Raw genomic sequence first — 22,367 nt, forward strand, 5'->3', positions numbered from 1 at the left:
TCATCAAGATAAAGGCAGAGCTGCAGAGCACTCGCGGAGGCATGCAGACTTTACTGCAGTATTAGCCCTCCTCACCATAGGTGCTGGCTCCCAAGAGCTTGTACACAGATGGCTGAGAAGCAAATAATCATATGGAATTAAGGCTCTTTCCCAAATACCCTGGGAAAGCTGCCAAAGGTTTTCCCTGAACTGAGAGGCAGTGCTCTGACAACAGTGAGTATCACACAGCCTCTGGATACAAGATGAAGTACCTGCCAATCTTAACCACCCAAGTCAAATGCTGCTCCCGGGAATGCGGTTCCCTTTAATCACGTCACAGGAGTTGCTACAGGGGCACAGAAAGTTTTATGAATATTCCAATTCTTGAGTCATAGCTTCCATAGCAGGAAACGGTTAATATGCATCCCATCCCCAACTGTAACACAAAGCAAACTGTTAAATACCTTTAACTAGGATCTCAAGATTTCCTCTAAACTGTTCTCTAGAAATATTTGTGGCTTGATGTCTGCCTTTTTAACAGGGACACACAAACAAAAAAACGCTTGTTTGCAAATAAACATCAGAAAGACTATGTAACAGCTGATCTGGGCCACAGTACAACAACAAAGTGACGATTGTGGAAGAAGACAATGCAAACAACTCTGGTACAAGAGTCTCAGGGCAGAGAACTTGCAGGATGGGTATTTCCGCCAGCCCAAAGGCCCCACCCAGCACAAAGAGAAGCTAGGAGGGTCTCCATCACTGGGCAATTTATTACCTGGATCAAAATAAGTCACTGCCACTAACAGCACTGTGCAGTTTTATTAACCATTCAAGTACAGTAGCATCTGGTAAGATCGGGACAGAATTGGGATTTAAAAGTGAACAGATATTCAGCATCTAACAATTTAAAAGAAGCCACTACATACTCTTTTCACAAACATGTTTTCACAGAGCCAAAACAGTACTAGCCATTGACCCAGCACACCAAGTGTACTGAAGTAGAAAAGGTACAACAAGAAAAATAGCTACATTAGAAAGACCTCAACACTTTAGAAAAAGCGTAAAACACTTTCAGTTTCTCCCCTTTATCCCCTAAAACAACATCATACAGTCTGGATCTACTTATGGTTCTACATCAATCAGCTTCTAGAATATTTGTCAGAAGGGCAAAAATAAAATGACACTGGCCAGTACAGTCTTTGGATATTTAGGAAGGGGAGGGGGAGAAAATCAGTTCTCAAAACAAATTAGTCAGCTTCAGTCTCATCAGCAGGATCTTTGGATTCTTTGTTCTTCCGCACTTCTTCAATGTGCTTGTCCTGTAAAGAAACAGTATATATATCATCAGGCAAATAAAGCAGCCTGCCAAGTCACACCTCCTAAAGAGGTCCAACACAGTGTCAGTACATTTATTAATAAGTAATATTATAAATATAGTAGTCACCCATTTCCTCGGTTTTGCTTTTCCTGGTTTCAGTTAACTGCAGGCAACTGCAGTATGAAAATATTAAATGGAAAACTCCAGAAATAAACATTTCACAAGTTTTAAATTTTATGTCATTCTGAATAGCATGATGAATTCTCACGCTGTCTCGCTCGTCCTGCCAGGATAAAATCATCCCTTTTCCCAGTGTATTCACACTGTACTACCTGCCTGTTAAGTCATTTAGTAGCTGTCTCTGTTATCAAATCAACTGTCACGATATCAGAGTATCTATGTTCACGTAACCCTTCTTTTACTTAATGACCTGAAAATACAAGAGTAGTAATCCTGGCAATTTAAAATGCCAAAGAGAAGCTGTAAACTTTATCACAGGCAAGTATGCACAGGGAAAAAACAGTGCATACATACAGGGTTTGCTACTATCTGTGGTTTTAGGCATTCATTGGGGGTCTTGGAACACAGCCCACACAGATGAGGGAGGACTACTATATAATTATATTATGTGAATCAGATAATTAAGAGTCCTAAGACATAATCTTCAGACTACCTGGATCACCTGAGGAATCTAATGATTGAGCCTCATACTGTTCTTCCAAAGAAAGTGCAATTATGATGGAAATTGTTGAATATTCCATCTTATTTGTTTTATTGATTTCATTTTTTTAAAAATATATTTTTATTTTAGAGAGGAAGGGAGAGGGAGAGAGAGAAACATCAATGATGAGAGAATCGTTGATGGGCTGCCTCCCGCATGCCCCCTACTGGGGATTGAGATTGCAATCAGGCATGTTGCCCTTGACTGGAATCAAACCCAGGACCCTTCAGTCCTTAGGCTGATGTTCCATCCACTGAGCCAAACTGGCTAGGGCTATTCCATCTTATTTTAAAATAAGATACCTCTCATTTATGTTTTTATTTATTTTTTGGTAAAGAATCATGAATTTATTAGGTCATCTGGAAAACCAGATGGGATGAGCCCCAAAATGGCACCAGCGTAGGACACCTCTCATTTAACATGTTAAGCCCCCAAATTGACGACAAAGATGCCAAACACCTTTGATCAAGGCCATTAGTGGAAGCCAGTTCACTGGTACATGAAACTTCAAGCCTCCTCCTGCGAGGCGGAGACACCCACCTTCTCCCGCAAACGCTCCAGTTTGGCAGCCATCTGTGCCTCTCGGTTCTCCTTGTTGGCTTCCATTTTGTGGGTCAGTTTCTCCTCTGCCATTTTACTGAAGTTGTTGTTCTCTTCGATTGCTTTCTGAAGCACTTCTTTCTCGTGCTCTCGTTTCTCAGCAAGCTGCTTCAAGACCTCAGCTTCATGGGACTAAAAGGCAGAATATGAGATCTCTTTAGATAACACTGAAGCCAGGCCCTGAATTATTTGTATCAAAATATTATGAAAATCATTTTCTAGTGTTTGTGTTTACTTTGGAAAACTGTTTGCTCAGAGAATCTTATCCAATTACTCCTTAAGGAAATCCTTATAAGATTTACTGCTTAATGGTATCAAGATGACTTGAGTGAGATGCACTTAAAAATGAAACTTTATGCCCTAACTGGTTTGGCTCAGTGGATAGAGCATCGGCCTGTGGACTGAAGGGTCCCAGGTTCGATTCCGGTCAAGGGCATGTACCTTGGTTGCGGGCACATTCCCAGTAGGAGGTGTGCAAGAATCAGCTGATTGATGTTTCTCTCCCATCAATGTTTCTAACTCTCTATCCCTCTCCCTTCCTCTCTGTAAAAAATCAATAAAATATATATTTTTTTAAAAATGGAACTTTATTATAAAGAATTTTGTTATTTAACTTCAAAGGCTATCCAAAGAAAATTAGCTCATTATAAAAGTGTAACCACACTGATAAAATACATGAATGACAGAAATTTTAAGCCTCCAGATTACTATTTAAGCCAGAAGGATTTCTTTCAAAGAAAAGCTTACTAGCTTTCCTCTGTGGAAGCTGCACTAACTTCCAGACCTCGGGAGCTTGATTACCATGGTGTACCTCCCTCAACAGACTCAGAATAGCTTGTTACCAAACAGACTCCGACGTGTTTGGAAGCACTGACTTGCGGGAGAACTACAGAGCATCTGCCATTGGTTCTGTTAATTCTCTTTTGCAAAATCCCAGTCATACAAGAGTTTCCCTATATTTAGTCAGTCCCTATGTGAAGCACAGGCTAATGGCTACAGGGCCACGGTGGATTTCTCAATACTTCTCTGTCCAGCTTTAGGCTGCATTTCTTCCATGAACACAAACGACAGGAGAGCAGGTAGGAGGCGATGCATCACTGCACACACTGCCATCTTCCTGGGGAAAGGTTTCGCAGTGTGGATAGTGGTCCAGTGTACATGCATACAACTGTGGCACTGAAAAGTGCATAGCACGTGCTACAGAAGCTTAACAAGGGGCCTATATGTGGATGTGTGTGGTTTAATGTATTGGACTTTAACTGCACTTGCTGTGTTGATGGGGGCAGGTTATTACTTTACCTTTTCCTGACTTAGTTTCCCTAATTTCAAAATTAAACCCATTCACCCCAATCAGGGTTATTGGTAAGGGGGACTAAATGAGAATTTATGTAAAATTCTCAATTAATAGAATAATGTTGAATGGAAGGACATATTCCAACATGTTAATGGTTATTTCTAGGAAGTAAGATAAAGAATACTCAATTTCCTATTTATAACTTCTGGGTTTCCCAATTTTTCTGTAACAAGCATACTAATGGTTTTTGATTTTTCTGATCAGTTATTTTTAAAGATGTCTACTTCAAATAGAATAGCTTACATAAGAGAAAAGCTGCCATAATACCAGAATGCCAGCTGAGCAACAAAATCACATAACTAGCAATTTAAAATGTTTTTTTTCTTTTATTTTCTTACTTTCTTTTTTTTAAATTAATTTCAGAGGAAGGGAGAGGGAAGAGAGAGACAGCAACATCAATGATGAGAGAGAATCATGGATCAGCTGCCTCCCACACGCCCCCCACTGGGGATCAAGCCTAAAACCTGGGCATGTGCCCTGACTGGCAATCGAACCCGGGACCCTTCAGTCCGCAGGCTGACGCTCTATTCACTGAGCCAAACCAGCCAGGGCTAAAGTTTTTATTGTGTAGTTCTCAAGGAAACAAAAACAAAAATACTACACAGGCACACACACAAATCAAAAGAAACGCCCAAAATCTAAAAAGACAAAAAAGGAGTCATCCACCAACAATTCCGTTTCACAGAAAAAGCATGAGAAACATGAACTCTGGTTTCAGACAGACCTTGGCTTGAATTATGGCTCCAATATTCACTGGCTATATGGCTTAGGAAATGACAACATTCTCAAGACCATTTTCTAAGCTTGGTACCTAAGACATCACCTACCCTTTTAGAGTCACTGTATTAAAAGAGAAAAATATAAGTAAAGAAGTTGGTGTGTAATAGGAGCTCAATAAATGATGTTTGGTGTTTTCTTCCAGTCACTGGCATTACGTAATTTTCACGTAAGTATAACCACTGTCTGGCTACAATTCTGTCTTCCTCCTGTTATGGAACTAAAACTGACTTGCCACATTACTATAATAAATACCATTTTCTGTAAATTCTGATGTTTACCTTGCGTCTTTCTTCTGCAGCTTCTAATTTCTTCTGAATTTCCTCCAGGGAAAGATCCTTCTTCTTTGGAGGGGAAAGGGGGAATTCTGGGACGGATTCTTTTGATCGAGGGCTGAGAATCAGCTCAAAAGCCTGGCCTGAAGCACGCTTCTCCAGTTCTTTCACCTGGATATCTGGATTTGATCGTATTTATAATGTATTCAGAAAATAGGGTTTTCCTATTCTAATAAACTGTTCTATAATTTTCTAAAAACCAAATCAATGTAATGAATAGAATTAGGGCTAATGAAGCTGTGTTTGCAAGCAAGAAATTATGTAAATATCACGTACCAAAAAAACAAAGCTCAACATTTTCTGATTAATAAATACCATTCTGAAATATCAGTATTTGACAATCACTTTCATGAACAAAAGAAAGACTTGTGCTAAACTCCACATTTTGCTTCAGAGCAAGCCAAATCATCTAATAATGAAACAATTAATTATAAGCTCTCAGTACGTTCAAATGATAGCCATTTTTTCTTCTTTAATTATTCTACGATTTATAAAATACATTTTTTATAAGACCAAAACACAGGTACCAAATTAATGGCTAAGACTTAAGCCATCTCCTATTCTAAAACCATAAGCCCATCACAATTTCAGTTTTCCCCAACCGTTTACCTACCAGAAGAAGCCATGGTGAACAGAAGACAAGAGCCTGGCAATATATTCTACACAATCCACTGGCAAGGAAAGCCCTGAAAATGATTTTCAAAAGCATGCAATCAATTTCTTTGCATTTCTATACGTCATCAATCCCTTGGGGACTTCAAATCACATCCACATAAATCAATGTCAGAAAAATCACTATCGTGGAATTAAATAAGACATCATTAACTAGAAATTATGAAAATCTCAAAAATACCAACCATTGGAAAATTTCAACTGAATAGAACGTTGGTTGTAGTTAACTCAACAGTAAGCCCGGAGCCATCTTAATAGTGCCTACAACTCATTGTGCAAATGAAATACCCACCCCTGCTTTGTCTATGTCTGCCATGGTGGAAAACAAAACGCCCAAGCTAATATTAAACAATAATGTTCAACACCTATTGTTCTTGGGGCTTAAGCTCCTTGTCCAACAACGGGCAAAATGAGTTTTATGAATGTCTAGGTTTTACATTATATTTGCTGCCTTATGTCACGAAAAATTCTACATCCTATCTTGATTTTTTTAAGGTCATGATTCTTGTAGGCCCTACGCTAGTATCAAAGGTGTATGATTACAGGTCCCTACCAGCTGGAAATTAAAATCAGAGGCAGAGAAATGATTTAACATTAGCAGAGCATTAAACGCAGCAGCGGACCCCAGGATGGGCGTGGCCCTGGTCCGAAAGCGGCCCCCGGCCAATCAGAACACGCTCAATGCTCCGGCCCCTGGCCCCGCCCCCTTCCTCCCCGCGCCTTTTCGAATCCGAACTCACAACACCCAGGAGCCCGCGAGCGTGGAAAGGGGAGGGATGGGCGGGACTAACGGTCCTATCGGATAACTCCGCCCATCCCGGGCTTCTCCCCCGTGGACGCCCCCCCCCCACTCCCGCCAAAATCACCTTGAGGCCACCCCCACCCTGCCGCGGCTCGGGAACAGGCCGTGGGCTAGCCTCCACACCAGCTCACCATCTCCTCCCTGCGCTTCCACCCAACCCATTGCCACCCTAACTGTCTGCGCCCTGCATCGCGAGGGCAGGAGTCTCCGTGGGGTGTTAGCCTCTCGGGCGCGGCCCCACAGTCACTGGGCGAAGAGAATCGCGGGGAGCGGGTGCAGCCCTAGGGTTGCGCAGTCTGGCCCTAGGGGCGCTGCTGCCAGGAGGCGCCTCCCTGCTCCTTCAGACAATGGGGACCCCAGCGGGGCCACGACCGGAGTAGGAGTGAGAGAGGCAAACGGGGACCCACGCCCCCTATTGTCTCCTCGACAGCACCGGGGGACTAACGCCCGAGGCTAGCCCAGCTGGCCGCGCCCCTTCCCCAAGACAGCCGCGCCCCCAGGGAGTGGGGACAAAGCCCAGGCTCCGCCCGAGTCACACACAAAGCGCAGAGACCCCCACCCATCAGCCCCCTCAGGGGCCCGCGGCCCCGCCCGCCGTCTTCCAGCAGGGAGCGGACCCGAAGACGCAGCCCATCCCGTCCATCCCGTCCCCCTTGCTGCCCGCAGGCTCCACTAAGAACCCCACACCCACCTGCCCGGTCCGAGCCGCCTGGCCGCACTGAGCACCAACAGACCCGAGCGCGCACAAAAGCGCCAAACAGCGGCACGTGACCTCCCAGAAGGGCTCTGCATTGGCTGAGAGGGGCGGCACGTGCTGGCCCCTTCCCCCGACAGTGCAGTGGACCCCGCCCCTGTGGGCCCCGGAGCACCTCGGGAAATGTAGTCCAGGCTGGCGAGGCAGGAGGACAATGCGAGGGGTGTGGGCGTTTATGGGTCTCCCCAGGTGTAAACCGAGGACCCGGGCGGTTGTCTAGCCGCGGAAAAGGACATGGCCCTTGGTCTGGATCTGAACCAGCTCTCCCATCCCTAGGAAAAGGGCAGGACCGGGCGGGGCGGGGCGGGGCGGGGTCCCTCCGCACCTCTCAGAGCGTGGCTGCCTGGACTCCGCCTTGGTTGAGCTACTTGCTCCGCTTCGTCGAAAGGACAATACTCACGGCGCAGTGCCCCAACGGTGTCCCCCCACCCCCGTGCCGCTACCTAAGATGCCCAAGCCCTTGTGACAGGACAATGCCACTCTACGCCCCTTGTAAAAGCCCCTGCACCCGAAGCCGTACCTTGACACCTGCGTATCATCTGTATTGTGACATCATCATAATCCCTAAGCCACTCAGCCCTAACAGATCGCGGGCGTGGCCCTTTCCTCACTGTGTGCGTTCTCGCTACCATCCTACGGGTTCCCAAACTGGTTATCAGAGCTGAGGAGGGAAAGCGTGAGTGACTTAGACCAAAAGCTCTGGAATTTGATCTCCTTTGGTCTAACAGTCACTTGGCTTAAATGCAGACTCCATCTGTTCTGCCTAGCCTTGGCCAGATGATAGGGAAGGAAGAGCAATAGCAGTTACACAGACTGCCCTTAAGTGTTGCTTTTGTTCTTGGAGCACTTGCTCCCCAGAGCGATGATGGGCCTTTTAAAAATAATTTAAAACAAAAGGAGCCACAAGGTCACTCACTATTCCTCCATGCCTGGATAGATCCAAGCACAGCAGAGATACAAAGGAAATTGGTTTGACCCTGGCTATCAGATTAAAATGATTGGCTTCCCTCTTCCCACAAAAAGGCCTGAGGAAAAAGAATAAAATGGATAGGGTTCCCAGGCCCCTCCTCCCATTCCCCTGACCCAGGCTATGTCCTCAGGTAGTGGTCATCGCACTAATGCACCTGCTTTGACATCCCAACTGGGTAGAAGAGCACCTTCATTTTATTAATCAATGGGCTCCCTCTCCCCAAACCCCGAAACAAATATGACCAACTCTGTGGAAACAACAGTCCTAATTTAAAAAGACTCTCCATGTCCTGCTAGTCACTAAAGATGTGCTGGAGATAAATACAGTGAATCGGTGCCCGAGACAAGGAAAACTGGATCATACAGGCAGCAGACACACCACACAAAGCAAACAGTTAGCAATGTACTGTGGCCTGAAATATGCTTGTTGCTGCATTTTCTACAACAATTGCCCTTGTGTGGGGTCGGCCTTTCCCCTGCCCCCAATCTAAGTGGTTTTCCCTTAGCATGTGAGCAGGACCAGAAATTATTCAGATTCTCAGCCCTGAAACGCTTCTCCCTCGCAGACCAAACTTGGCCACGAAACAGCCAGGTGTTTCCATCTCTCAGTTTTCTGAGTGAAATTTCAGAAATCGTTAGAAAAGCTGGAGAGAGGTGAGGACTCGACCTCACTGAAGTGACAGATTGGCAGGCAACACAGCCAAGCAAGGAACCCAAGACCAAGCGTTCTATTATCCCTGGAACCACCCTTTATCTTCAAGCCTTTGTACTTGATCTGGAGGTTTCCAGAGGAAGGTCCCACCCCTTTGCTGCATTAAAAAAGAAAAGAAAAGAAATTGCCACGCAAAAATCTCACATTTCTGACTATTAATGTTGTGACAGGAAAAAAATTAATCTTTCAAAACACTGATTATTTTAATGCATTTACAACGCTTCCCCCCCACCACCACCACCTTTTCTTTCTCCTTAGAGCAGATGTCTATTTCCATGGAAACCATAGCTAGCAAGAAGATGTCAGAACTCATGTAGATTTCTAATCTTTGTTAACGATGCCACTTGGCTTCTGGGTTTGCTGTTAGATGCCTGGTCCTGCCAGTCTCAGTGACAAAGATTTCCTGAGAGCCTCACTGTTGCTTAGGGACTGAGGAGGCTGGGATAAGGTTTCCCCTAGAATGAGCCCAAAAATAAAAAGGTGCTTGTGTGATGGGATGATCCCTGTTTTAGGATAGGGTTGTCTTTCTGAGATCCAGACGAGAGCTATCTATTGTCAGCTCTTCTGGGTGTTCATCTATGAGCCCTGGAATAGGAAGGGCTTTCAACGGTAAGGAGAGAAAACAGTTTTGCCACTTCGCCGTGGAGAGGGACAGAGCTCCCTTCTTGGATGCTTCCTAAAACTAACCCAAAACCCAGACCCTCCTGAAGTGGCAGCACGCAGTTAACGCTCACATCTTGGCTCTATCTTTCCCCAGGAGAATTGTTTTTGCCTCTGCTCAGATGGTTTGGTCGGATTGCACTGGAGCTGGCTGGAACTGGATTAGCACAAAGTGAAGTCAAGATCGGGCAGTCATCCAGCTTATTTGATCTGTGTAGACAGCTACAGGACAGCACTTCAGGCTTCAAAGTCCAGAAGGGATGTCTACACTCATCCGTCGGCCGGGCAGTTGTCAGATCTCTGTTCTTACGGAGCGCCGGCAGCCTTTGTCCATTGTCGGTTCTGAGGCTGCAGGGGTTGTCTCCCACATAGGCGCCGCGGAGCTCCACTGCGCTTCCAGGGCCTGTCCTTGGCAAAAGGGTGTCGTGGGAGAGCTTTCTCCTTGTCCCCGGCCTCTCTGTTCCCTTTGTCCCCTGTTTCTTAGGCATTGTGCTCTAACACTCCCTTCCCTGTTCAGATGCTGTCTGTGAATCTGCTGTTTCACACGCCTGGCTCCCTCACTAGAGTAGTAAGTCCAAGAAGGAGGGGCTGTATCTTTGTCTTGATATGCCTAGTGCCCAGAACCAGGCCTAGTCCAGGATGGTGGGGTCTAGACATTTGCAGTTGACTTTAGACAAGAACAATTTTCTCACCCTCAGCTTCCTCTTCTGTAATGCTCCAGGATTATAATGAGGTCGTGTACATGAAAGTGCCTGGCACGTCGAAAGTACCTAATGTTTGTTAACTATTATTGCTAAAGAAGTTTCTTGATTGCTCTAGGTTATTGAATGAATGAATGAATAGCAGACTTTCACTCTTTGGTGGGAATCATAGTCACTGGGTTAACTCTTCCCATGGGGTATTTTACAAATTTCAATTCCTTTAACATCTTGAGTAGATAATACATTCACATAATTTAAAAATTAAGTATGAAAAGTCCTCCTCCCTTCTCTATTCCACCTGCCAAATTTGATACCCCCTCCCCCAGCATAACCATTGTTCTCTTTCTGTTATCCTAAAGTTTCTTTATCCGTACACAGGCAAATTTGTGGGTATGTATTCTTCCCTTCTAAAATACAAATGGTCGTCTACTGTAAGTATTTTGCACTTAGGATGTTTTCACTCAATGATACATGTCAGGAATCTTTTCATACAGAGATCTGTTCATAGATCAAGCATTTCCTTGTATGAATGAATGTTCCATAATCTAACCCTATCTATGATTTCTAAGTTGTTCCAAATTATTTGCTATTTCAAACAATGCAGTAATAAATAGAACCTTGTAAACATAGCATTTTCCACGTGGGTGAGTATATCTGCAAGATATAGTCCTAGAGTATATATATTGCAAGGTCAAAGGGCAAACACATTTGTAATTTGAATAGTGCCAAATTCCCTTCCATAGCAGTTGTACCAGTTCAACACCCACAATGAATTACCTCAATTCATTCAAAAATGGTTTGAAAGGCTTTGTCTCTAGACATGTCAGGCATCAGGGAAAAGGAGGGGGAGGACTAGAAATCCCGAGAAAGATGTGGCTGTCAGTTCTGTCTATATTAATAACTCCTATAAATACTTGACAAGCAGCTGCTGATCTCTGAACAGAGCTGGTGTCTGCACTATAGCAGTTGTCTCCATCAGTCTGTCGGTTTATAAGTGTCTGTAGGTGTTGCTATGAGATTGGAAGCTTTTTGAGGGCAGGGTCTTTTTCAGAGCGTTATTCCACTCCCTTCCTCCTGATACCTGGCATATAACTTAATTAATTCTAAGATGTATTTGCCCCACATTTCTGTATCTTTGAAATCAGTTGTACCTCATAGTCAATAAATAACATGTCATAATTATTGACAGCATATTTTCTTAGTGGTACATAAAACAATGGTATGTCTTAAAAATCAATGTCATTTTGAGTCAGTGAAATATGGTAAGCACATATTAAATGATGAGTAGAATGGGGTCAAGATGTCACTGCCCCTGCCAGTCTTCCCACTCCATGCTCTAACCCTCATCCCGCTTATCTAAGTCCATGCCTTCTTCTAATGATTCCTTTTATGGGGATGGCTCCCTTTTGTTTCTTGGGTTCCTATTTCTCTCCTGAACTCCAAAACCACACTATTTCTAAATCCTAAAGGACAGCTCCTCATGGATGCCCCATAAGGTCCTCAACTTCCATATGAGTCACATTGAACTAACATCTTCCCACCACCAACATCTAGGGTTTCCTATTCAGCTAGTGGCTTTGCTGGACTCTTGCCCTCCAGGTTTAGAACTTTGGTCAGACTCAACTCTTCCCTCTTTCTCACCCTCCATGCCTTCAATTATAGAAACTTAGCATTTTCTAGTAGAATGGAACCTTTAAAATGATAATAGCTACAAGCAGAACAAAGCTGGAGGACTCATACTTCCTGATTTCAAAACTTAATATAATGCTACAAGAATCAAACTAATGTGGCACTGGCATAAAGACAGACATATAGATCAATGAATCAAATAGAGAGCCAGGAAAGAAACCCTTGCCTTTATGGTCCGATGATTTTGACAAGGATGCCTATACCATTCAATGGGGGAAAGGACAGTCTTTTCAACAAATGATATTGGAAAAACTGGATATCCTCATGTAAAAGAATGATGTTGGCCTGGCTGGTGTGGCTCAGCAGTTGAACATGGAACCAGGAGGTCATAGTTCAATTTCTGGTCAGGGCACATGCCTGGGTTGCAGGCTCAACTCCCAGTAGGGGGTGTGCAGGAAGCAGTTGATCAATGATTCTATTCATTGATGTTTCTTTTTATTTTTTTTAAATATATTTTATTGTTTTTTTACAGAGAGGAAGGGAGAGGGATAGAGAGCTAAAAACATCAATGAGAAACATCGATCAGCTGCCTCCTGCACACTCCCTACTGGGTATGTGCCTGCAACCAAGGTACATGCCCTTGACCGGAATCGAACCTGGGACCCTTGAGTCCACAGGCTGACGCTCTATCCACTGAGCCAAACCGGTTAGGGCTTCATTGATGTTTCTATCTCACTTTCCCTCTCCCTTCCTCTCTGAAATCAATAAAAATATTTTTTAAAAAAGAAATTCCAATTCAAAAGTGGGCAAAGGACTTGAATAGACACTTTCCAAAGAAGACATACAGATAGCTAATAAGTACATTAAAAGATGCTCAACTTTGCCAAAACCGGTTTGGCTCAGTGGATAGAGCGTCAGCCTGCGGACTGAAAGGTCCCAGGTTCGATTCCGGTCAAGGGCATGTAACTTGGTTGCAGGCACATCCCCAGTGGGAGGTGTGCAGGAGGCAACTGGTCGATGTTTCTCTCTCATCGATGTTTCTGACTATCTATCACTCTTCCTTCCTCTCTGTAAAAAATCAATAAAATATAAAAAAAATAAATAAATGCTTGAATTCCTTTAAAAAAAAAAAAAGATGCTCAACATCACTAACATCAGGTAAATACAAATAAAAACCGCAATGAGATAACACCTCACATCCATTAGGATGGCTACTATAAAAAAAGAACAAGTGTTGGAGAGGCTGTGGAGAAATTAGAGCCCTTGTGCGCTGTTGGCAGGAATGTACAGCCAATGTGGAAAACTGTATGAAGAGTCCTCGAAAAATTGAAAATAGAATTACCATATGATCCAGCAATTCCATGTCTGCGTAAGCACCCAACATGACTGAAAGCAAAGTTAGATATTTGCACTACCACGTTCACAGCAGCATTATTCACAACAGCTAAAATGTAGAAGTCACTCAAATATCAGTGACAGATACACAGAGAAGCAAAATGTGGTAGATACATACAATGGAAAATTACTCAGCCTTAAAAAGGAAGGAAATTCTAACACATGCTACAACATGGATGAATCTTGAGGATATTATGCTAAGCGAAATAAGCTAGTCACAAAAAGACAAATACTGTATGATTCCACTTATGTGAGATACTTAGTCAAAATCAGAGCGCCCTCAGTGGATAGAGCGTCGGCCTGTGGACTGAAGGGTCCCAGGTTCGATTCCAGTCAAGGGCATGTACCTTGGTTGCAGGCACATCCCCAGTAGGGGGTGTGTAAGAGGCAGCTGATCGATGTTTCTCTCTCATCGATGTTTCTAACTCTCTCTCCCTCTCCCTTCCTCTCTGTAAAAAATCAATAAAATATATATTTTTTTAAAAATCAGAGAGCCCTAGCTGGGTAGCTTAGTTGGTTAGAACATTGTCCTGATATGCCAAGGTTGTGGGTTCAATCTCCAGTCAGGTCACATACAAGAAGCAACTAATGAATGCATAAATAAGTAGAACAACAAACCAATGTTTCTCTCTCTCTCTCTCTCTCTCTCTCTCTCTCTCTCTCTCTATCTATCTCTCTCTCTCATCAATAAATAAACATTTTAAAAAATCATAGAAATAGAAAGTACAATAGTGGTTGCCAGGAGCTGGGGAGAGGGACAGAGAGGTAGTTAATGGGGATTGCGTTTTTAGTTTTACAAGATGAAAGTGTTATGGAGGTGGATGGTGGCTATTATTAAATACATTGTGAATGTATTTAATACCACTGAACTGAATACTTAAACATGGTTTTTAAAAAAGTAAAAAAATTTGTTAAGATGGCAAATTTTATGTGTATTTTGCTACAATAAAAATAATTGAAAAAAAGATAATAACTAACATGCTAATACATGCTCATAGAGTGCTTACCACGCAGCAGTCACTGGTCTAATCACTCCACATGTAGTAACTCATTTAGTCCTCATTAACAATCTTAGGAGCTATTATTAGCCTAATTATAAAGGTAAGGAAACAGAGTGACCAACCGTCTCAGTTTGCCTGGGGTGGAGGGCTTTTTCTGGGATGCAGTATTTCTGGTGCTAAAACTGGGAAAGTCCCAGGCAAACCCAGATGAGCTGGTCGCCCTAATGGAAACTGAGGCACAGGGTCAGTGTCTTCTGTAGACATGTCAAATAGGGTCCTGGCCCTGGACCCTGCCCTTTGAAGGGCTGTGTTCTCTCTGCCCTTCCTCCTCTAGCTGTGCCCCTTCTCGCAGGCAAGGCATCCCCTGAGGATCTAATTCAGGACGCCACCTCGCATGTGGCATCATGTCTCCTTAACCAGTGACATTTATTTTAATGTGGAGGCTGAAGGTGATTGCTTTCTATTGTTTCTTCCAATACACCTTTTCCAAATAATCAAAACGTGAGCAAGAAAAGTGATGTGGGGATGGTCAGGTCGGAGCACTCGTCCTCTGCTGGGCTTTTGGGGGCTAGGAGGGTGGTTTTCATTTGAGATCTAGTCCTTTTCTCATTTTTTTTTAAAGGAGGGGCTTTTTAAAAAATATATATTTTATTGACTTTTTACATAGAGGAAGGGAGAGGGATAGAGAGTTAGAAACATCAATCAGCTGCCTCTTGCACACCTCCTGTTGGGGATGTGCCCGCAACCAAGGTACATGGCCTTGACCGGAATTGAACCTGGGACCCTTCAGTCCGAAGGCCAACACTCTAGCAACTGAGCCAAACCGGTTAGGGCTCTAGTCCTTTTCTTGAATGGGCACTGGTGGGCCTAAAAACAGCCCGGATGGTGTGGCTCAGTGGTTGAGCGTCGATCTATGAACCTGGAGGTCATGGTTCGATTCTCCATTAGGGCACATGCTCAGGTTGGGGGTGTGCAGGAGGCAGCAGACCAATGATTTTCTCTAATTATTGATCTCTCTCTCTCTCTCTCTCTCTCACTCTCACTCTCTCCCCCTTCCTCTCTGAAATCAATAAAAATAAAAATTAAATATATATATTTATTTAAAACAAAACAGGGAGGGGTCTTATCAGTTACTTTTAATTCAATAAATTTCTGGGTCATTCCATAGCCCATTTTCCCATGGCCTGGCATGGGAACACATTCCCAGTACTCACAAAAACTCCAAGCAGTTGGCACTCATCAGCAATCTTAGCAATTCAGTGAGAACAGAGGTTACAGCTATCACAGGAAGTTGAAACCAAGACTGCTGAAATCACACCCATTCCGAGGCGGGGGAAAGTATACACTGAGTAGAATTCAAGCTTGGAAGGTGGGGGTGGCTGGGGTGTCAGGCAGAGAAGGGTCGGATGCTGTGTAAGAGAAAATACACGAGGAGAAGAAAAGACGTGTCCCTGGAATTCAGGGTGATTTACAGACCTTCAGGGGCTTATGGCTGAGCCCTGGCATCAATTAGTATGCATCAGCACTGCAAGGCATTCGCAGGCCCACTGGATTTCCACAGCAGCCTCCTAATTGGTCCCCTCCCTCCATTTCCACCATGGGCACCTGCCAACTCAAATCGCTGGAGAGTGCAGGCCCCATTTAAGGGGGAGGAAGGGGCTGTATCACTTTTTTGGGGCTGCCTTGATCAAGTACCACATACTGGGTGGTTTAGCCAACAGAAATTTATTGTCCCCCAGTTCTGGGGGTCAGAAGTCCCAAACCAAGGTGACAGCAGGGTTGGCTCCTTCTGAGGACTGTGAGGGAGAATCTGCCATGCTTCCCTCCAGCTTCCGGTAGCCTCATTGGCTCCTTAGATCGCATTCGCCCCACACCTTCTCATCATCTTCCCTCTATGTGTGTCTGTCTCTGTGTCCAAATTTCCCCCTTTTATAAGGACACCAGGCATATTGGATTAAGGCCCACCCTGATGGTCTCATCTTAACTTGATCATCTGCAAAGATGCAATCTACCTATATAAAACCCTAATATGCAAACCAACTGAACGGTGGAACAACAGGTTGAACAACCAGTTGCTATGATGCGCACTGACCACCAGGGGGCAGATGCTCAATGCAGGAGCTGCCCCACCCCGCAGGCCCTGACCAGTGGCGGTAGATGGTGCCAGGCCAGCCAAGGCGGGTGCGAGTGGCCCCCCCACACCCTGATTGCCCCGCCAGTGGCCCCACAGATCAGCCCTGATGGCTGGCCAGGCCTGGGGGCCCTACCCGTGCATGAATTTTGTGCACCAGGCCTCTAGTTTACAAATAAGATCACATTCACGGGTACAGGGGGGTCAGGACTTCACATCTATTGAGAGGACACAATGCAATCCATAGAAGCAGCTCCCACTTAGCTTTGCCTGATGGCTCTCCTGGAACAATGTGTGACCAGAGAAGCTGGAATTTAGTATTTTGTATGAACTCTCCTGATCTTTAAATATTGGCATCTAGCATGGCACACAAGGCCCTCCATAATTCTTTTTTTTCCTTTTTAAATATATTTTTTATTGTTGATAGTATTATGGTGTATGCATTATTCTGCAACTTCCTGGGCTTACTTAGTAGATTTGGAGCTCTGTCCATGTCCCTGCATCTATAGATCTAACTTACTCCTTCTAACAGTGATCTAGTGACCCGCCATGAATATAAACACTATTTTATTTAAACTTTCCCTGTCGGTGGCCATTGAACTGTTTTCAATGGTTATTAGCTATGGTCCCGCAATGGGCAGCCTCCTGTAATGCAGGTGCAAGTATTTCCCCAGGGTAGAAACCAAGAGAACTGTCAGGGCACAGGGTATGAATACCTTCAGCTTCCCTAGATAAGGACAAATTGAGAGCCTCCATTTCCCCACAACCTTACCAATACTTGACATGGTCTGATTTTACTCCTTCTTACATTTTTATATATGAGAAGGCTGAGGTCTGGGGTTGTACTGCTTCATCACGGTCACAGAGCAGGTTCAGGGCCACGTCTAAACCCCAGGCCAACTGGTTCCTCAGAGCACAATCTTTGCACCAGGCATGTCGTCCCTGCCAGCCCTCCCTGGAAAACCAAGGGAAGACCCGGTGGGCGCGTGGGGCTGGGGGCGGCGGAGGGGAGGGAGTGGCTGCAATTCTCCAATATGGTGATTATACTATGAGTGGAAACGACTCCAAATCCTCCCAGAAAATGGCTCCGCTGAGCCGCACAGATCTGCTCGCCCACCCGAGGCAGTTTGCACCTGCAGCTTTCACAGCGACACAGGCTCTTCCCCCGCCCGACGCGGCGGGAACACAAATGGCGTCCCCGCCGTGGATTTGCCGCCGGCAGCTCTGTTCTGGGAGAAGGGGGAGGCCGAGCCTCGCTGGGCTTGCAGGGTGCGGAGCGCACGGTGGCCAGGGCCACCTCCTGCCACTGCAGCACCTCGGAGGGCCGGGCCCTGCAGCCAGAAAGCGGCGCTAAGATGTCCCGCGGACCTCCCCGGCCCAGCGCCCCCAGCCGCGCCCGGGAGCTCGGAAACGCTGGACCACGGAGGCCCGCGCTGCCGGCGCCTGTCAGCTCTGAGTGAGAAACGGGGCGCTGGATCGCGCTCCTCACTTCCTTCCCAGTCTCCATCAGGGAGTAAGGTCCTCTGCAGGGGCCTCCACGGAGGGTGAACAGTAAATCTGCTTGGGCTCCTCCAAGGGGCATAAGGTGAATGAGGGTGAGGCCCTGACCCCAGCCCCTCTCAAGGGTCAGTCCTGCTGTGGAATGTTTCTCCCCCAGGAGCTGGTGGCCAGATTTCCATTTTCCTCTTCAAGGCGGGAAAGCCCGCGGGAGAATTTGGGGGAAAGAACAAAGCTGGCACCCCCCAGCCTACCTTTCAGAGCCTAGAAAGCTGGCTCCCTGCCTCTCAGTTGGGATTACGTGGAGGGCCAGCATTTTTTTTCTTAAACATTTTTTTCTTAGCTACCACCTTTTGAGCCCCTGGTGTATGATCTCATTTCCTCCTCATGGCAACTCCAAGATAAGACCGGTTCAGCGAGGATAAGCAATTCCCCGAGGTCACACATATATAGTGGCAAAAGTGAGTTAGGACACTCTCCCAGATGCTGTGTTTTATTTATTTTTTTATTTAAAAGTTGTTTTTTTAATTAACTATTTGCTCACTTTTGGTAATCTTTCACAGGTCCTTTTGAAAAAATGACAATTGAGAACAAACACTGCAAACGTCACCATATTATTTTTGAATAGTGGGAGGAGTAATTGGTGTATTGCTGGTGAATGTAAACAGGTGACACTTCTGGAAAGCAGTTTAGCCATTTGAATCAAGAACTACAAAACTGCCCGTCCCCTTTAATGAGGAAATGGTCACCCTCTAAGGAGACAGCCGTAGCTATCAGCATGTAAAATGCACACTCCCTGGGGCCCAGCAATTCCACTGGAAGGAATCCTTTCTACAGATGGATGCCCTAGCTGCTAGCACATGGCCACAATGGTATATACATAAAGTATATACACTGCTCTGCTCAAACAGCAAAGGAAGGGGAACAACCTCGAAATGTATCAACAGGATTGATTACGATAAATCCATGTAAGGAAATCCTATTTTATATATACATATTTTTATTAATTTCAGAGAGGAGTGGAGAGAGAGGGAAAGAGACATAGAAACATCAATGATGAGAGAGACTGATCCACTGCCTCCTGCACACCCCACACTGGGGATCGAATCCGCAACCCAGGCATGTGCCCTGACCAGGAGTCAAACCGTGACCCCCTGGTTCATAGGTGGATGCCCAATCACTGAGCCATGCTGGCTGGGCTATAGAAATTCTATATAAATATTTCTAGAAAATGAGGCAGTTCTATTTTTTTATATATGGAATAATCATCAAAAATATTAAGTGAAAAGTATAAAGTATGTATCTGATGTGCTATTTCTATATAAAAAAGGAATGTATGTTTATGTATGTATGTATTCATTTTTTGGTCTTTTTCTAAGAAAAAATACACAAGAAAGCAAGTAATGGTGTTGCCTTTGAATCACTTAACGCTTTGCTGCCTCCTGGATTAGTATTGGTCTTAAGGAGGAAAATCACAGCTAAGTCAGAGGAAGACATTTTTTTCATTTTATAACCTTTGGAATTTTGTACCATGTGAACATATTAGCAATTCAAAATTCCACTTAAAAAATAGATTCACTAAAATCCTACCTCTAGACCCAGTAGTTCTCCTCTTTGGGGATCTAGCTTAAGGAAATTACAAAGATTTATACAAAAAAAATATTCACTGGGGTGTCAGAGTGACAAAATGTAGGCAACTTAAAAATCCAACAACAGGGGAATAGCTAAGAAAATTATGGTAAGTACATATAATACCTATCATGAAATAATAAAACAGACACTTAGAAAATACCTTAGTAACATAGGGGAATGCTTATAACATTAAGTAAAAAAAAATTATCTGTGCAGTATAATCCAAACACGGTGACAATAGCAGGCATAGAGAATAACTGGAAGAAAACACGCCAAAGAGTACACAGTCACGGCCACTGGGTGCAGGACCGTGAGTGATCTTATCCCCCCTATGTAGCTTTCTACACTTTTCACTTTTCATTTTTTTGTAATGGGCACCCATGTCTTGGATAATTTTTAAAAGAAAAAACAAAAATAAATCCCCATGGTATTTAGACACATTAAAGATCTACAGACATATTAACTCAGCGATTCTACTTTTAGAAATAAACCCTGTATAAACAGTGGCAGAAGTGCTCAGAGCATTATTAATAACAAAGGGTTGTAAGCAATTCAAGTGTCTATGAGAGGAAACCACTGAAGTAAGTACAGAACACCCATAAATGTAGACTATTAAGCAACAGTTACGGAGAGTGGGGTAGGTATGTCAACATGGAAAAAATCTACAGGGTAGCATTATTGTGGTGGGAAAAGCTACCCGCAGAACAATGTGGATGTTATGGTTGCATGTATGCTAAAGAAAGAAAAGCTGAATGTCTGGAGAACATTAAACGGTTAACAATAGCTGTCTCTGGTGAAGGGAAAAAGACTAGAAGATTACTTTTGCTTTTAACTACATTTATCTGTGGTGTTCCCATCTTTTATAAAAATTTGTTCTCATATCATCTGTGTAATTAAAATAATAATAATAATAATAATAATAATAATAATATAGGGGGGAGTATAAGCCTAGAGAAAGCTCTGAAAAGATTCACAACAATATTACCGTAGTTTCCAGCAGGAATGAGGGGTTGGGACATTTTATCCATTTGCTTTATATTAAAACAAAATTAAAAGCCCGGCAGGTGGGTCAGAGCCTCTGCTTTTCCCCAGCTCCACTGTCCCTCTACATTAGGACTCTGTTCTCTTAGGTAACGACCCGCTCACGTGCACCACCCAGGAGCGCAAAGCCCCAGACAGTACCGGCCTCGTTTCTCCTCTTACCAGAGAGGAGGAAACCGAGATGCTGAGACGACCTCCTGGCTGCTCTGCTGGGAAAGTGGACTCAGGCGACCTGGATGCCCGGCCCCTTCTCTCCCACCTTCGGTTTCCAGATAACCCATAGGAGGGGAGAGGAGGACTGTTTTCGCCAGGCCAGTGAGGACAGGGCTTGAAGCCACAAATTAATGGTATCAGTGTGGCATCAAACGAGAACACAATAAACCCCATCATTTGCTGAGTTCCCTCTGGGCTCAGCTTCAAGTTCCTTTCCCAGACAATGGCTGGTCACATCCCCACGTGGCCTCTGCCAAGTTTTCCAGAGGGATGGCGAGAGCAAGGGGCCAAATTGGCCTCCAGTGGCCAACACTGTAAGATTCACCTCTAATAACAAGGAGGGAGCTTGGGAACCTCCCAGGGCCCAGGAGCTCATCGCTGGGAGATGTTTGCTCCAAAAGCGGGGCAGCAGGCAGCTGCGGTCGGTGGGAGGGCACTAGCCTAGGAGCAGAAAACCTGGGGTTTCAGGAGCCAGCGCTGCCATGTCTCCCTTTGGGACCCTGGCAACTCACCAGATCCTGTGTCTGGGCGTCAGGGGCAGACAGGAGCTTCTGTATCTGGGGGAGAAAGGGCGGTGTCAAGCCCCCTCCCCCATCATGGCTGCCTCAGAATCCTAGATGTCGGTGAAGCTGCTGGTCCCTCTTCCCTCGCAGCTGCTGCCTGTCTGTCTCCATGGCAACCAGGCCAAAAGACTAATTTGCCAGGGTCCAGGCTCTGCCGCTTACCTTGGAGCTGGGTTTTAACTTGTCTTTCTGGAAGCCGGTCCACCGCCACTCCCAGGAGCCTCTGACAGCATCCCCTTTGCACATGGTCGGAGGGACACTGGACCAGCCAGAAAAAACACACCACTTGTCCTTGATAACCATCTCCACTTGTGGAGAGGAAAGACTCACACCCCATGGCTTTGTAATTACTAATGATTTGTGTTCCAAAGGCCCCTGTCCCTCTTCCTAGCTGCTCTGCTGCTCTAGGGATCTGCAAGAACAGATGGCTTAGGGAACAGGCCACATGCAAGGAGGCCCCCAACCTCCCCCTTTCCATGCCCGCAGGCTCCTCACTGCTATCTGTTGGCTTATGGCTGGGTCCAGAAGTCTGGTTCTAACAAAACTAAAACATAAAAAATCACGATGATCATCTTTCTCAGAGGTTGTGAGGGTCAGGTAGGCACTCAGAGCTCCACAGGTCTCTGCCTTGGTCAGAGTAAAATGTACCTAATTTTTTTCCCTCAGGACCATTTTATTCATTTTTATTTGTTGTTGTTAATCCTCACCCAAGGATATGTTTTCCAATGGGTAAATTAAAGGAGAAAAGATGGAAGAGAGAGGGAAAGACAGAGAGAGAAACACATTGATTGGTTGCCTCCTGCACAAGCCCTGACCAGGGCCAGGGTAGGGGAGGAGCCTGCAACCAAGGTACATGCCCTTGGCCAGAATAGAACCCAGAGCCCTTTGATCTGCAGGTTGAAGCTCTA

General features: G+C 44.9%; 1 protein-coding gene across 4 annotated transcripts; it reads right to left on the bottom strand.

Annotated features, from left to right (window-relative positions):
• Positions 1–782: 782 nt before the first annotated feature.
• STMN1 (stathmin 1) lies at positions 783–21,962 on the bottom strand. 4 transcript variants are annotated; one of them, XM_080657802.1, is made up of 6 exons: positions 21,622–21,679; positions 21,409–21,453; positions 5,701–5,773; positions 5,034–5,206; positions 2,562–2,753; positions 783–1,301 (listed from the first exon to the last, which is right to left on the bottom strand). In XM_080657802.1, exons 3-6 carry the CDS (start codon positions 5,711–5,713, stop codon positions 1,230–1,232), a joined length of 450 nt encoding a protein of 149 aa, XP_080513928.1. In that variant the 5' UTR covers positions 5,714–5,773; positions 21,409–21,453; positions 21,622–21,679; the 3' UTR covers positions 783–1,229. The 4 variants fall into 4 exon arrangements, with proteins under 4 accessions (XP_080513928.1, XP_080513927.1, XP_080513926.1 ...); XM_080657801.1 differs by lacking the exon at positions 21,409–21,453 and having other exon boundaries at positions 21,622–21,962; XM_080657800.1 differs by lacking the exons at positions 21,409–21,453; positions 21,622–21,679 and adding an exon at positions 7,253–7,339.
• Between the last annotated feature and the right edge of the window lie 405 nt (positions 21,963–22,367).

The sequence above is a fragment of the Plecotus auritus genome, assembly GCF_963455305.1.
Source record: "Plecotus auritus genome assembly, chromosome: 2".
Lineage (NCBI taxonomy): Eukaryota > Metazoa > Chordata > Mammalia > Chiroptera > Vespertilionidae > Plecotus > Plecotus auritus.

Coding starts and splice junctions, on each gene's coding strand:
- STMN1 (XM_080657801.1), bottom strand. Junction 2,754..5,033: donor CTGCAGAAGAAAGACGCAAG/GTAAACATCAGA, acceptor TCTGCCTTTTAG/TCCCATGAAGCTGAGGTCTT. Junction 1,302..2,561: donor TGGAGCGTTTGCGGGAGAAG/GTGGGTGTCTCC, acceptor GTTTCTTTACAG/GACAAGCACATTGAAGAAGT.